The sequence below is a fragment of the Leuresthes tenuis genome, unplaced genomic scaffold (assembly GCF_036924035.1).
Source record: "Leuresthes tenuis unplaced genomic scaffold, fLeuTen1.0.hap1 SCAF_20, whole genome shotgun sequence".
NCBI lineage: Eukaryota > Metazoa > Chordata > Actinopteri > Atheriniformes > Atherinopsidae > Leuresthes > Leuresthes tenuis.
In genome coordinates this window covers 17,045,948-17,060,540 of record NW_027325374.1, presented here as the reverse complement: position 1 = coordinate 17,060,540, position 14,593 = coordinate 17,045,948, and the positions used below count along the sequence as shown (strand labels likewise).

The 14,593-nt window shown below is 44.4% G+C and overlaps 1 protein-coding gene across 1 annotated transcript in view; it reads right to left on the bottom strand.

Annotated features, from left to right (window-relative positions):
- The window catches only part of snx29 (sorting nexin 29), a 131,312-nt gene that overhangs the window by 112,627 nt on the left and 4,092 nt on the right, over positions 1–14,593 (bottom strand). Inside the window, exons 6-14 of the mRNA XM_072372887.1 lie at positions 13,554–13,734; positions 13,348–13,418; positions 12,163–12,420; positions 10,766–11,168; positions 9,956–10,068; positions 9,639–9,735; positions 9,373–9,455; positions 5,369–5,432; positions 4,797–4,925 (exon numbers count right to left, since the gene is read on the bottom strand). Of these exons, the coding sequence (XP_072228988.1) occupies positions 4,797–4,925; positions 5,369–5,432; positions 9,373–9,455; positions 9,639–9,735; positions 9,956–10,068; positions 10,766–11,168; positions 12,163–12,420; positions 13,348–13,418; positions 13,554–13,734 (1,399 nt within the window). The remainder of the gene's footprint in view (positions 1–4,796; positions 4,926–5,368; positions 5,433–9,372; positions 9,456–9,638; positions 9,736–9,955; positions 10,069–10,765; positions 11,169–12,162; positions 12,421–13,347; positions 13,419–13,553; positions 13,735–14,593) is intronic.

The following is a 14,593-nucleotide window of genomic DNA, read 5'->3' as shown; positions in this document are numbered from 1 at the left end:
TGCATGCATGCACAGCAACATTATTGGGTGCAGGCCGGCATTGTTAAAACTTGAAGCTAGATGGGCCCCCCCTTAGGCCAAGTGACATAACAGACTTCTCAAAGGAAGAAAAGTGAGCCTAAACGCCCCTAACAAATGAACAAAACTTCACAGCCACTCTTCTCTGCTACTTTTAGAGCAGCCATGCCAGACTGCCTGGAGAAAGGCAGCTTTGCCAGTTAAGAAAAAGGCATCTGCTCCCGTTTCTTTTGTGTGTGCGAGTGCCTGTGTGAGTGTGTGTGTGGGTGCCTATGTGTCCGCCTGTCCTAACGCCCCCTCTCCCCGTGACGAGAGACCACTTCCTGGCTCGAGCCCACTCAACTGGCCGTCATCCTGCTGCGAGAGGCCTTCTGTCCGCTCTGCCAACCGATGTCTAAAAAGGGGAACATGAAATGGCTGAGCGAGTTTGTGTGTGTTTCACCCACTACCCACGAAGGAATGATTTTTTGGGGGTTAGACAGTCTGAGGAGGGTTTGGACATTTATTTTTAAAGCGACCTCATTTCTCTGACTGAATGACCGTTACCATTAGCAGTCACAGTACTGTAACTAAATGAAAAGCAGTGTGGACGGATGTTTTCAGCAGCCTGTATGGATATGCAGCCTTGTGCAAATGATGCAATGCTAAACAGGGTCCTTCCGAGTTATTCGAAGGTGACATATTATTCCCTTTTCATTTTTGAGAATTTGACCATTTTCTGAGGTCTTATTGAGAATACAAAAGAGTTAAAATACCTGTTGGTTAAAACATAGTGGCCTTTGAAAAACATTTTGGAAACAACAGCATCAAGCGCTGCTCCTACTTTCAGTTGTGACCAATGGTGCTGCAGGTGAAAAAAGGGAGAAAGTTAATCTTGAGTTGTTTATCAGAACGTTCCGTGCCTCCAAATTGTTTTATTTTTCTCTCCATGGTATTGAAAATGGTACTGATCATCAAGATTTTTTCTTTGGTATCAGCATCCAGTTTAAAATGCTCGTTCTGTGACAACCTCATTCCAGATGTTGAACTATGAATATGATCCACTGAGCCCTCTTCTTCCCCGTGTAAACTGGGCCCACCAATAAACGATCATCACAGAATTCAAAGCATGAATCAATGGCATTGAAATTTTTCTGTAATATCCTCCATTTTTGCGTGTGAAGTTGAAGCAGTCACCTCAGCAAGAACATTTTCAGCACCTGCACATACCGACTTCTAAAGTCTGTAATTAAAGCGGTTCTCAGTTCTCACGCGATCATTAAGTCCCAAGTCATAATCTTTCAAAAAAAAGACTTAGATGTGCTGATCCACCTCTGTTTGGTGCATGCGGTCTACCACAGAGCAACAGCTCTAGGTTAACAAAGACATCTTTTTTTGCACCAGTAAGACAGAATGTCTGGTCAAAAGAACTGTGTTTTATTTGCTGCTGGGCCTAAACATACCTCCATTTATTTGCCGCTTGGATTTACAAATTTAAAGAGAAGTCTTCAGTCTTGGGTAAATGCTAGAACATCCATCTTGTCTGTTATTAAAGCTGCCGTGTAGCTTCTGAACAGGCCTCATACCTACTGAAGCTGTGCCACTGTTTTACATATAATCACAGTAATTACTGCTACACCACCTAAAGACAGCAGCAGCTTTGCTCAGGCAGAAAACTCAGCTTTATTTGTGCTAATATCATGTGCATCATGTGTGTCAAATCTGCACATCCAGTTTAATCCACCCATGGGTTGAAGAATTGGAGGATACGTGTCGAACGGCACAGGAAACTTTCTCCTCATTCATGCTTGTTGCTTTTCATTTCCTTGCACACACCATAAATACTTGGTTTTATCTCAGTAATTAACCACCTGCAGTTTCCCTGAAAGTGGACTGCGTCACCTCAGCTTTGACAGCATACTGGCCGTGTGCCCTGAGTCCTCAGTCAATCCCTGAGCCCTTTGGATGGGTGATCAGTCATTCCCTCAGCAGCCTAAACAGAAAACCCCAGCAAGTCTGTGTTCACATAGCAGCCTCCTACGGGAAGTCAAGCAACCATCTAGGATTGATCAGTGACTCACGTTAAGTGTGTAGAGAACGCCAAGGCTGATTGTCATTTGGAGAGGACAGTGCAGCAGCTGTTGGATCTTCAAAATAATGGCTTAATAGTGGTTTTCTTAAAAATGTGGATTCTAGTGACCATGTGCACTTTTGCACAACCAAACACGCATTTTCTATTCTAAATCTCAAGTGCTGCTTTGCCTTCTTAGCCAAAGCTGTCTCAATCAATAGCGGCTATAAATACTCCTGAAGGAGCAGCAAGCCACTGAATGAGAGCTGAAAGCTGTCAGCATCATTCAGTGAAAGAGGCTACTGGCAGCCATGTCCCAATTCTTTGTGGTTTCTTTTTTCAGTACTGGTGAAGCGGATGCCAGTTACCAGCACCTGGGTGGACCGCTGGTTTATTCGTTAACTGACAACTAGTCAAAGAACTTATCAGCTGTAGAGTTCATCAAGACACATGTGCTCCGGCTCTGACAGGAATCCCTTTTGCTGCCAGCAGCAAGGCTCGAGTTTAATGTTTATCTCCAGCACCAGATGGTCCTGTAGTTAGAGCAAGATGCCACCAGTCATCTGCTTATTTTAGAGCTTCTCCTTGCGATTGTACTTTTATAGTGGAGCAGCAGCTAAATCCAAGGAAGTGGCATGCATATACAAGGCGAGTGTGTGTCTTGAGCCTGATTGTGTATGGGGGTGGCAGAGGATGAGCGAGCCTCCATAGATAGATTCCGGCTGACGCAGGCACCGGCAGACGGGAGCGGGCTAAAATGAGCCGATGCTCACTTACCGACTTACTCACACGCGAAACTCTGATATACAGCAAGACCCCCACCCACCCACCCATCCAAATATAACGTTAAAATGTAAGGCCCTTACTCAGAGATTGACATGAAACAGCCCTCAAATTTCCCAAAAGACTAATGTAAGAATCATTATATGTTGTCATATGTGGATTTACATCCCACTATAGACAAAAAAGGAAAAAGGTCATCACCCGCTGGTTTGTGAACTACTGTTTTAAAGCCTTGGTTTTGGCATTAGGTTGCTAACTTGTTGGTCTTTTTGGCAGGAATTGGCCATTTTTGGGCAGTTCTGTAGATTGGAAAAGAAAAAAAGAAAAAACACCTCATATCTATTCATTAATGAACAAATTTCCAGGACTGATGAGCGTGAATAAGTCAGTCATCAATAATATGGCAATGTCTATTCAGGCAGAACCGTTCAATACGGTGCTGGGATCAGAAAGTTTCAGAAGAAAAGTAACTTTGTCTTTTTCATCTTTCACCAGCCTCAGCCGTGGTTAATGCTGTGAAGAGAGAAAACCTAAATCAATGCAGTATTTGTGTGATCACCATATGCCTTCAAGGCAGCCATGTAATCCCAGCCTAACTCTGTGATTCTGAACATGGGGCTCTGTGGGGGACACACCATCTGTTGCAAGGCTCCTTGCTCTTCTGTTGCCGAAGATGGTTTTTTTGTGGTTCTGGCTGCATGTTCGAGCTCATTTTCAATCAGCAGAAAGAATTTTGGAACCAATCATATTCCTCCCTTATGGCATTGTGTGATGGATAAGAAGATGGACGTTATTTGTTCAGTGTTTTTTGTCACCTACTGGATCAAGATTTACTTAAATCAGATGAGATGGATTCAAACTGAACCAAGACAAAACAACAATGAGGTGCAGAAGCCAGCAAGCTCAGAAATGAGACATTTCACATTTGTGCCGTGGAGTTGCTGAAGGTGTAAAAGAATGCTGATGCTACAGATAAATAAGTCAACAATTAGGAAGAATAGAATTCAGATAAATATCACCAAATTCAGAGAGCAAACATCAGACCATCTGTAAAAACTCCTAAGATGAAAAAAGATGAAGAATAGACAAAAAAAAGTCCAGATCTAGAAGTCCATCCATTATCTTCAACTGAACTCAGAGGTTAGGTCACAGAGGCAACAGATCCAGGAGGGAAACCCAGACATACTTCCCCCTCCAGCCCCTCGTGTGAGGATTCCAAGGCTTTCCCAGGCCAGAAGGGATATATAATCCCTCCAGTGAGTTCTGGGTCTGCCCGGGGCCTCCTCCTAGAAGTAAGTGGCCCAAAACCCGCGACCACATCCTTTCAGTCACTACCCGGATCTCGTGACCATGGCTGAGGGTTGGAACAAAGACGGACCAGTACACTAAAAGGGTCACCTTCTGGCTCCACTCCCTCTTCATCACAGCAGACGGGCAACCAATCAGGAAGTGAAGAATTTAGAACAGACTACAAAAGGTTTTCACAAGCTGTGATCCTCGCCAGAAGGGGTGCGACTGAGTATTGAACATGCATGTTCCCCAAAACCTTGCTTTGGGCTGCTTAAAATATTCAGAAAACGTGTCGGTTTTTTTTTTAAACTTCCCACCTTTATGAAATCAGGTCATCTTGCACTCACCTAAACATTCACAGTGACAGACATTTTGATCCCCCACGGGGTGCTAAAACTTTGTAATCCCTCTGCAGTGCATACAGTTGTCAAAATCCCCTTTTATCAAAGCAGAGCAAGAATGTCGAATCTGAACTTTATCGAGGCTTTATTGAGGATCTACTTTGTTCCGCCTCTACTCGGCACTGAGATCCAACAGATCAGGTCAGTTTTTAATTAAAAAAACAAAAATCATGGCAAATGCAGCTTCAGTCTTCAAATTTACAAGCAGAATTGCATTATATATGGATGGAAAGTAGATCCCAGCTGTATCGTACCTGGCCAACGCCTGGACTTTGGCTGCATGTCTCTCCTCCAGCTCAGCCAGCTTCTTCTTCAGCAAATCGGTTTCCTGCCTCAGGCCTGCCGAGTGCTCCATCTCTCCATCCAAAAGACTGCGAAGAGACCTATGGATCATGTGCACGAGAGTTAATAAAGCAACACCGGTTTCCATCACATCGTATTCAAGTGTAAAACTCCTATCCTTTAGACAGATTCCTCGACTGAGTGTTGGCATTCTGGTGATGTTATTTTGATAAACAACAGATTAGATAAATGCCACTTTAATAGGAGCCCTGACTGAGAAGCTGAATCACATTTAGCTCTGATATAAAACACTTAATCAACACAAATCTGTGACTGTATCTGTTTTAATACCCCTAAGTGCAAATCATCAAGATCTAAATACTGCTTGGCAGAGTCACATAAATGAGTCACAATAATTCTGATTAACTGTATAGGTGCATTAACACTTTATTCTTTTCTCATTCTAACAGGAATGTAATTAAACTGATTTTCAAATTGTCAATTTCCAGCCTAAGTTAGTGTGGGTGCGTTTGTAGGACCGTACGTGTTTTGTTCCTCCAGCTCATCCTTCCTGTTCATCATGGCTACGATGGCCTGGCGCAGCTCCACTGAAGGGGGCAGAGGACACACAGTAACACAGAGTGAGATGCAGAAACCTATAACGCATTGACTGCTATTCACTGCAGACGATATGAGCCCAAGATATTCCATTTTTTTTGCTCAGACTAGGTTTCAAGAAATAGACGCTTGCGCAATGCGCCTGTGATGGTTTTGGGGTCATATCAGTGTCTTAGCTCATTCACACTTCCATGATCAATGAAAAAATAAAGGATTACTGAGATTTGAGAGCAACAAATGCCGCCCGCCTTCAAAATGTGTGCCCCGAATGTGTGGAGAATTCTGCAAGACAAAATGCAAACCCAAGCAGGTGTTTGCAGGAAGAACAGGACGATATAACACCTGGATCGTTTCATAACATGATAACTTAAATGCCAGAACGCCTTTTACGTGTCAGGGGGAGGAATGGCAGCATCACAAAGTGGTAAAAACTTTACTGCCCCGACTCTTCTGGGATGCAAAACTGGATTAATACGCACACATGAAATGAAGTATTATGGGTTCAAACAGTCAGCAATCCCTTCTCTGCCTCTCTTTGGGGTTTTGTAACTTTAATTAATAATTACAACTCTCATCAGAATAAGAAAACCTGCACCTTTATGTTGCACGTACCCCAGAACTAACACCAGTTACATCGACAGTGATAGGAGTCAGAAAAGTGGCCGGGATAAGGCAAGCCGAGTTCTCACAAACCCACTCATACACTGAATTGATGTTTGTTTATAAAATATGTATGTATGGAGACTTTTTTTTTTGCATGATATGTTATTATATGTTTGCTTTCCCACACTGACAAGGATGAAATGCTGAGTACTTCAGATTTTGCAATGAGGTCCATGCACAGCATTTATTTAGTTCTCTACTTCTCTTAACAAGACATCAGCAGTTTGATTCCAAATTAAACTTTTGACCTGACGCTCGACAAACTGTTCGGGGACCACCGAAGCTATTACATTATTTTCCTGAGGTGGGGGACGTGTGCGCCACATGTCATAGCGATACAAGCAGCAGCTGTGGAGATATTTCATGTCATGTGGCACCAGGAAAGAAAAAAAAAATGCAGCGGGATTACCAAAGTCATCGCAACCCATGACAAGACAAAAGAATGTTTTAAATAACTCCAGATTTACAGATTTCTGGCATTTCATAGACTAAGCAATCAGTTCACAGGAGCAATAAGTGACAGATTAAATGGATGTGTCTTCAGCTGCAGACGCTGAGGATCTTTTTCAGGCTTGGAAGCATCCATGTGGAAGCAGTGGAAAAGATGCTGGGTGATGTTAATCTCCATCCTGATATATAAAGGACAGATTTGGGCCGAGTTGTGTGGCGGCGCTGTGACTCAGCTCCACGGATACAGTACGCCCGGAGGTTCACGTGAGGGCTTCAAAGCCGCTCGCTGGGCTGCTACCAGGAGGACTTCCCAAAATAACAACCGTGAGACAAGGAGTTTATCCTTTCAAATGAGTTTTTTATGTTTAAAACTTCTGTCACTTTTGGATGGAGAGATGCAGACAACACAACTCCTAGATGCAAGTAGGTCTCCTCCAGCCCCGAGCAAAAGGGCCCGTTTTGGGGGGAGGAGGACTGTGATGAAGAGAGCAGCAGAGAGGACAAAAGAGGAAGTCTATTATCTCCGCCGCTCCATTCTCCACACCAGCAGGCCAGAAATAAATGTGACCTTTAGTCCGACCACGCGTTCACAGCGGGTGCCACAGACGAGCCATTAGGGACTTCAGTGGAACCAGACGCCCCTCCGTCCTCGCAGGGAGACGTGAGCGAGTTACAGCTCAAGTGTGACGACATGTGTGTGTGTGGGACCACGTGTGCATGCAACTTTGTGGTCATATGTTGAAGAGCCACCGTTCACAGAAGAAAAGGCTGCGTCTGTGCGATGCTGACAGTGCGCATGTGCCGCACCAGAACACAGACGCTCGCGCTCAAGAGTTCCAATAATAGGTGCAGAAAGCAGAATTAGCAGAAAGCTGGGTCATGTAATCAGTGCCTTGTGAATCACAGACTCCATACCCTCCAATCAATGGGCTGCTTGGCCTCACATGCTGTCAAATGCAAAAGGAAATCACTAAAGTGAGAGCTCCTGCTGCACACTTCTTCTTCTCTCACGCCATTTTAACCCCACGCAACTTCAAAAATCCAACCTGGGTGTGGGAATGGAAGTCAAGGCAATTTCCTGTAAATGATAGCTGGGCGAGCGGGTTTGTCTGCAGTCTCGAAAGCATGAAAGGGGCAAACACTGCCAGAAGCTCTTCCTGCTGAGGCACAGAACGTACACGGATTGCAACTCTTACTTTTCCAGATAATTTCAACAAGCGTGTGTCACAGCTTCAGTCAATCAGCTGTTTTCTTTTTCTTAAACTGCAGACTTAATCTGTGAAGTCTGAAAGTTTTAGGCGCCAATAATTTTAGGTAAAATGGCGCCGCCGGTGCTCCTCTGAAGAAGCAGACTGTATTAATCTTTACCCTTACGAAGATAAAAGTGGCGAGCATTAGCGAGAAATGGTGTTTATGCTGCAGGTAACAACAGTGACAAAGGCGTTCGACTTGCATGAGGGGAGAATCTACAATGAAATATCCCTGCAAAATCACTGCATTATCAAGCTGTCATTTTCAGCGCACCGCAGGTATTTTTCCTTCGAGTCAGATTATCTTTTCTTCTTTCTCTGTGATTTCCAGCATTTCCCAGAAGAACTGTACGCAAATCCCCGGAGAACCACCGCTTTGGGTTAGGTGAGCAGGCAGTAGGGAGCAAAAGCAACAGAGCTGGCGATAGGAAAGCGGGGGAAAAAGTGAGAAAAATCAAGGTCGTTCAGCTCAAAATGTAAAATGTGTTTCAGGTATGCTGCATGCTGGTCTACTGAACCAAGCAGGCATGGGTGATGCTATCTCTGCCTCCGTCAGGTGGATTTCGCGTTGGGAATAAAATGTTTTCTCTTGCTCTTTAGCGCAGAGACCTCGAAATGTGAGGTCACTGTGTTTCAAGCAGGTTTTTTTCCTCAATCAAAACCTTGTTGTTTACCATGTTTTCCCATCTGACAACAGCCTCACAGAGTCCTGTACCAGTTCTGCCACGACAGCAGCCATTTTCAGATCTCCGTTTCTCTCGCTCTCTGCCCCTTTGACCTGCTCTTATCGAGGCGTAATAGACTGGACGACGGCGCCTACGAGCAGCTCCACTCACCGTTCGTCCCTGGCTCTCCGGCTCTTTTCCCCCAGCTTACAGACAAAAAAAAACGGGTTTTAAGCTCTGATTATCTCTGGAGCTCCAAACTACACGGCGGACAAGAGCAATGGCGGGTCAAGCTCAAAAATCTGACGTTACAGATCTGATGTAAAGTGAAGACATTCACAGAAAATTATTTTTTCTTTCGTATTTTCACAAGCAAAATATGCTTGAAAAGGAGCAAAAGAGAGTCCATACATACAGGCAGTAGATGCAACCATGTGTCCTACACTGGACCAACAGTGCCACCTGCTGGATCATGTGACACACTGGAAATATCATCGAAAAGCAATGAACAAGTTCTTGGCACAGGACTTCACTCACAGCAGTTAGATCACTAGATCTGCAAAGGAAAACAATGGAGTATGGAAACAATAATCAAGTCTGATATGATTCACTGCAGGAAACAGACAAGGTGGAATTTCCAAACAAAGACATGTCAGGACCTCAAAGTGATTCATGACCATCACAACCCTTACACTTGCTGTTTTTGTTTGGAAATTTCACCACATTCACGGTTTCACTGCAAGGACTAAAACCCTGTGAAAAAACAACAACATTCAGCTGTTTGGATACTGGCTCGCATTCAGCGGGATGATTCATGCCACTGAGCAGGTTTGAAAAACACACCGAACGAGAAGAGCGACAGACAGACGGAAAAACACACACACACACACACACACACTCACCGACTGTCATGGACTCCGGCAGACCAGATGTTGGCAGCACGCTGGAGAGTGGAGCAGACTGCGCTGGTGGACTGGACTCCATACTGGAGCAAATGAAGGGAAGAGCAGAGAACTTTGAATTATTCCATCTTCCACTTTGCACACATAGCGAAGGCTGCAGAACGACATGCGTCTGAGCAGGCTCTCCCGTTCAGTCTGTAACCGACGAACATTGTGCCCCCCTCACCCCAAATATTGCACAGTTCCTGAACGTAACAACGGCTTACTTGAACGTCAGCTGTAGTCTGCTGCTCTCGCAGTTTTCCACCGATTCTGTCGAATCACCCTGGACGGGAAACGCAGCCCTGTCCTCCACGGAGCTCACTGAAACAAAATGCAAGTGAAAGTGAAGGCTGACAGAGAAAGCACCTACATTTCATTTGACGGCCACCTGATTCCCTCACTGGAGCTGTAAAGCAGCAGTGTGGAACAAAAGTGCTCCAGAGGTTAAATAGTGGTGTGTCACAGAATGAATATATCAGGAAGTGGTTTTACTACTCCCTGCGTGGGTGCCGTTGCATTGTCTGTGGGGCTGCTTTAGTACCTGGCTGAGGGTCTGCAGGGTTCAGGGGGATCAGGATGTCTGAGCTGCTCTGGTCAGCCATCGCCTGCACAGGACTCCATGTGGACACACTGGACAGACTGCCCACCACCAGCCTGGCACAAGACAACGTCACTCTCAGTCACTTTAATCAAGAGAAATCAGACCATTTCAGCCCAGTTCTGCCCCACAGATCACTTACAGATATTCAGGATCTAGTTCTTTCACACTGACACTTGATTTCTAAGCAGATTGCATGATATGCGTTTGCATTGCATCTTCGGGGTGGTGATATCGTCAGAAAGTGAAAGAATCTAAACGTGTGTTGACATGATAAAGCTTTCACTTTATTCACCTCATCCCATTAAGATGTATTTCACTGTTTGTGGACTTGGCCCACACTTTAAAAAAAAAATACAGTTAGTTAAATGTACTCTGAAGCTTGTCAGCTTTTCTCTATTTTTATATTCTTTGACATGACTTTTCACGATTTTAGTAATTTCTGAGGAATAATCTCATTTGACTTGAAAACTGAAAAGTGCAACTTGACAGCAGAAAAATAAAGCCAACATTAATGACCCGTGAGGCGATTTCATTATGGAAATCGTTCCCTTGTTATCACGTGCAAGACATTTCTCAACTAATTCTAAAATGAGTCTGAAAGTAAAACATGGCTTTGCCTTGTAACTGCAGCAGCACTTCTCAGGACTTCATTTTAAAAGCTCCCTCTGCCTGAAACCAGTACCAGCTACTCTCATAAGTCAGAGCAGCTTCTTTTCATGACATTTCTGCAACGGATGCTTCTGAACTTACTGATCAGCAGGGATCTTCTCCTCCTCCTGGGTTTGTGTTCTGGGTTTGTACATCTCTTCCTCTTCCTCCTCTTCCTCATTGTCTATACTCTTACTGTCAGGCAAAGGAGGTGTAGCTATGGGACTTGTGCGGCAAGGGTGGGGGGACCCCACCCAGCTGACGATGCCTGGCTCCGCGAGGCCGTTCTGGGCGGGAAACTCGGAGAAGGTCGACTCCAAAGGGTCTACCCCTTCCTCCACGCTGCTCTGGGCTGGAGCAGTCCAGCTCTTCCTCATCATGCTCCCCTTCTGGGAGTCTTCTTCTCCCTCCTCCTCATCCTCAGCCCCTCCGTCCAAATCATCATCAAAGGAAATGATGTTAGTGATCTTCTTTTTTCTCCGACGCTCTTTCCTCAGCCCTGAGTCTGAAGGGAGGAGGGTGGGAAAGGGCCGATCAAAAACCTCAATCACAGCCTTGATTTTAGAGAAGCTAATCAATTCAACACCTTTCATATGTGGGGACTGGCTTCTTCCAAATATTAATTCAACAGAGCTGGACAAGTCCCATCAGCACCTTAATCTTATTACACTTTTGATTCACCAGCTGCCTGGAACCACAAAGAAAAATCTGGTCCCTCTACACATTCTTTTGCACAAAAGAAACAACAAATCAAGGCTGTTCTTTGTCTTTGGAATTGCCTCCACAACAAATGACCAAATTATTCATGCATTTGGAGCATTTCCTGGCTAGAAAAAAAAAAAAAGGGTAAAAACAGATCTTCCATCTTACTAACAGCCACACGGCCTCTCAAAGATCAAAAAATCAATTCTAAGCTCATATGGCGGCAGGTATGGGTCTCGAGGTATTATGTTATCATTGAGGGACATGAAAAATGTAATCAAAAAGATAAATAGCATGCTGGAAATTGTACATGCTGCAGTATCCAAGGAACGGTTTTCCTCTCCCGGTCTCTCCCCTCTTGGAGCCAGCTTTGAATTTAAATGAATGAATGAATTTAAAAGTTTTAGAACCACACGGTAAGGATTTAAAAACCCTGTTAGTCCCATTGAGTACAACAAAAGGTTGGGAAAATGGTTTTTTTTTGTTTGTTTTTTTAAAGGACGGAGCAGGGCGGCAAGTTGAGGTCAAACGGGGATGTTTTGCTGGTTCTGTCATGGTTTGCTGACACTCTTAAACCCCTTCCACCACATTTTTCAGTAATATTATCTGTAGTAATTTGCAAAAATATATAAAATATATAATATAATATAAAATATAATTATAAAATATATAATATAATATATATATAATATATTTAAAACTAAAATATATAATCTAGCCAAGGCATAAAAGCTAAGAAAATCACGACAGACCATACAGAAACATGAGTGACGAGTGGAAACGGCGCTGCCTCCTACCAGCAGAGGTGCTGCGTGGCAGGACGGGGAGCGGGTCAGAGGCTCCGTCTGCTCGGGGGGTGAAGCCGGGAACCACCGCTGTGGCCGTGCTGATTTCTCGCAGCAGGCTGCTAACTCCCTGAGTGGACTCCTTCCACAGGCTGCCGATGCCCTGCGTGGACTCCTTGAGGAGGTGGGACACCGAGGAGCCTCCTCGTGTTAGCCCACCGTTCAGGTCGCTGTTGTCAATGTTGATGGCAAACAGGATCGAATTCAAACCTGAGGAAGAGAGGCGACTACAGGTCATAACAGATCGGGCCAGCTGAAGCTTTAGAACCTCAGCAAAGTGCTTAGTAAGCCTTTCTGGCACACGCGGCGAAACTGAGATGGGCTTGATTGGGCTGAGATGACTCAGACTAACTGCCTGCAGATGAAAGGCGAAAAAGCATCAGATCAGTGGGATATATTTTTAATATTTAAGAGACTGTGTACATCTGAGTTGCGCTCATCAATACTTAAATAGTGAGAGCACAACCATTAACACAAACGCAGCTTCAAGTCTCAGTAAATCCTACCAGGATTAACAAGTAAATTGGAAAGTAGGGTAGAATTCCAGCTTTTTTTTGTTTGTTTTTTTTAAATCAGCTCTGTTTTCATGAGGCAACTTCAGCCAGATTGAAACTGGAACAGGGATGCTTTTAACACAACATAATGCAATACTTTAAGATTTAAAAAAAAATAGAGTCACAATTATGTTGTTTTAGATCTTTAACACTAATGGAGCGAAGGAAAAGCAGCCTCTATTCCTCGTGTATTTAACATAATTAAGCTTACTGACCCTGAATTGGATCAAGCGGGTATAGAAAAGGGATGGATGGGCAGATCATGGTAACTGCACATACCATTTTCTTCTTCTATGTTCATACCAACAGTATTCCAACAGTTTTCCACATTTGGTGATATGTCAGGTTAATCTTATAACCAATTCAATTCATCAATCTACACACTATTCTTCACAATGGCAAAGCAAAATCGGACATTCAGGGTGTTTGTCGCTGTATCAAATGATGCGTTGTTACCAAAGGTGCTGGTTGGTCTAGTTTCTCCCATTCTACTTAGCGACAACATTCACGTTTGACCCGAGGCCCTTCGCTTTTTGTTTTGCCATTGTGGGGATCTGCTAAAGTTTTGGTAAAACAGTCTCACCTGCAGCCATGGTGGGAAGCATACTTGCTCTCTCCTCGTCGAGAACAAAAGCCCAGTCTTCATAGTAAGTCCTAGACGTGGGGAGAAGTTGCAAAGTGTTTCTGAGAACGTAGCCGAGGAGATTCCAGCCGAGCTTAACTGTAAAGGTTAAAAGAGCACCCCCTGCAGGCGCAGACTGAAATGCAAAAAAAAAAAAAAGCACTAACCCCAGACGTGGCCGGTCAGCCAGCAGCGTGTGCAGGTAGCGCTCCAGCGAGTGTTCGTTGAGGGCGCAGCGCAGCCAGGCCCGACCCCGGCCGAGTTCCGAGGAGATGTTGCGCAGGGAGTAGAAGCGCTGGAGCTCGTGGCGGTTCAGATGCTCCTTCACATGGAACCAAAAAGTCAACTCTGTCGAGGAGAAATGAGAGCGAGAAAGGGGGGTGAGGAAAAAAAAGGAAGGGCCCAAAGATGGGAAAACAGATGCGGAAGAGGAAAAGAGATAATCAGCTTTATTTCATTTACTGAAAACAACTGATCCTGGGTCACACAAACAGGTTTAAAGGTTTGAAGTAGATGCAGCAGTCACTCTGCTCATCTTCCCTCCCACATTAACAAATATCTACTCCTCCTATCAGCTCTCCACATTTAGCTTCCACCTCACAACTCACACAACTTCTCCCTTTTTCAAGCCAGCAACTGAAAGACAAAAGAAATGTAATACCCTTCCTGCTTTTAATGTAAAGTTTTCCGAGGTGTGGCAGTTAGGAGGAGGCGCTGTGCTCCTCGTTTACATACAATCACAGGGTGACTTCGTAATGGTGTGTTAAAAATATAGCTGCTATTTCTGGCTTTGTCAGAAGGCTTGGCATCATTAGGGAACTGCAAATCCATGAGTTCAGCCACAATCCTTTCTTCTAATTGACTGTGAAACACGAGAGAACGGCAGATACGCCAGTGGTTAAAGTCCCGCATTGCTCCTCCATTCGGACTCAACAGCCATGACGGTCTTAAATATGACACGGTTGAAACGGTTCAGTGTAATGCGTAGCTAATGTCCCTCAACAAGCAGACAGAGCCTTGCATGTTCTCCTGGCTGCAGCTACAGCCACGTGAAAAAGAAAAGGCACACTCTTTCAACTCTTTCAAGGTTTAATGTATCAGGACATAATAAAAAGATATTTAAAAATCTATCATCGAGCTCTTATCAGGTCGTGCAGTTATGTAAATACAACCTCAGACGAACACCGGCACGTTACACTGTGTCATT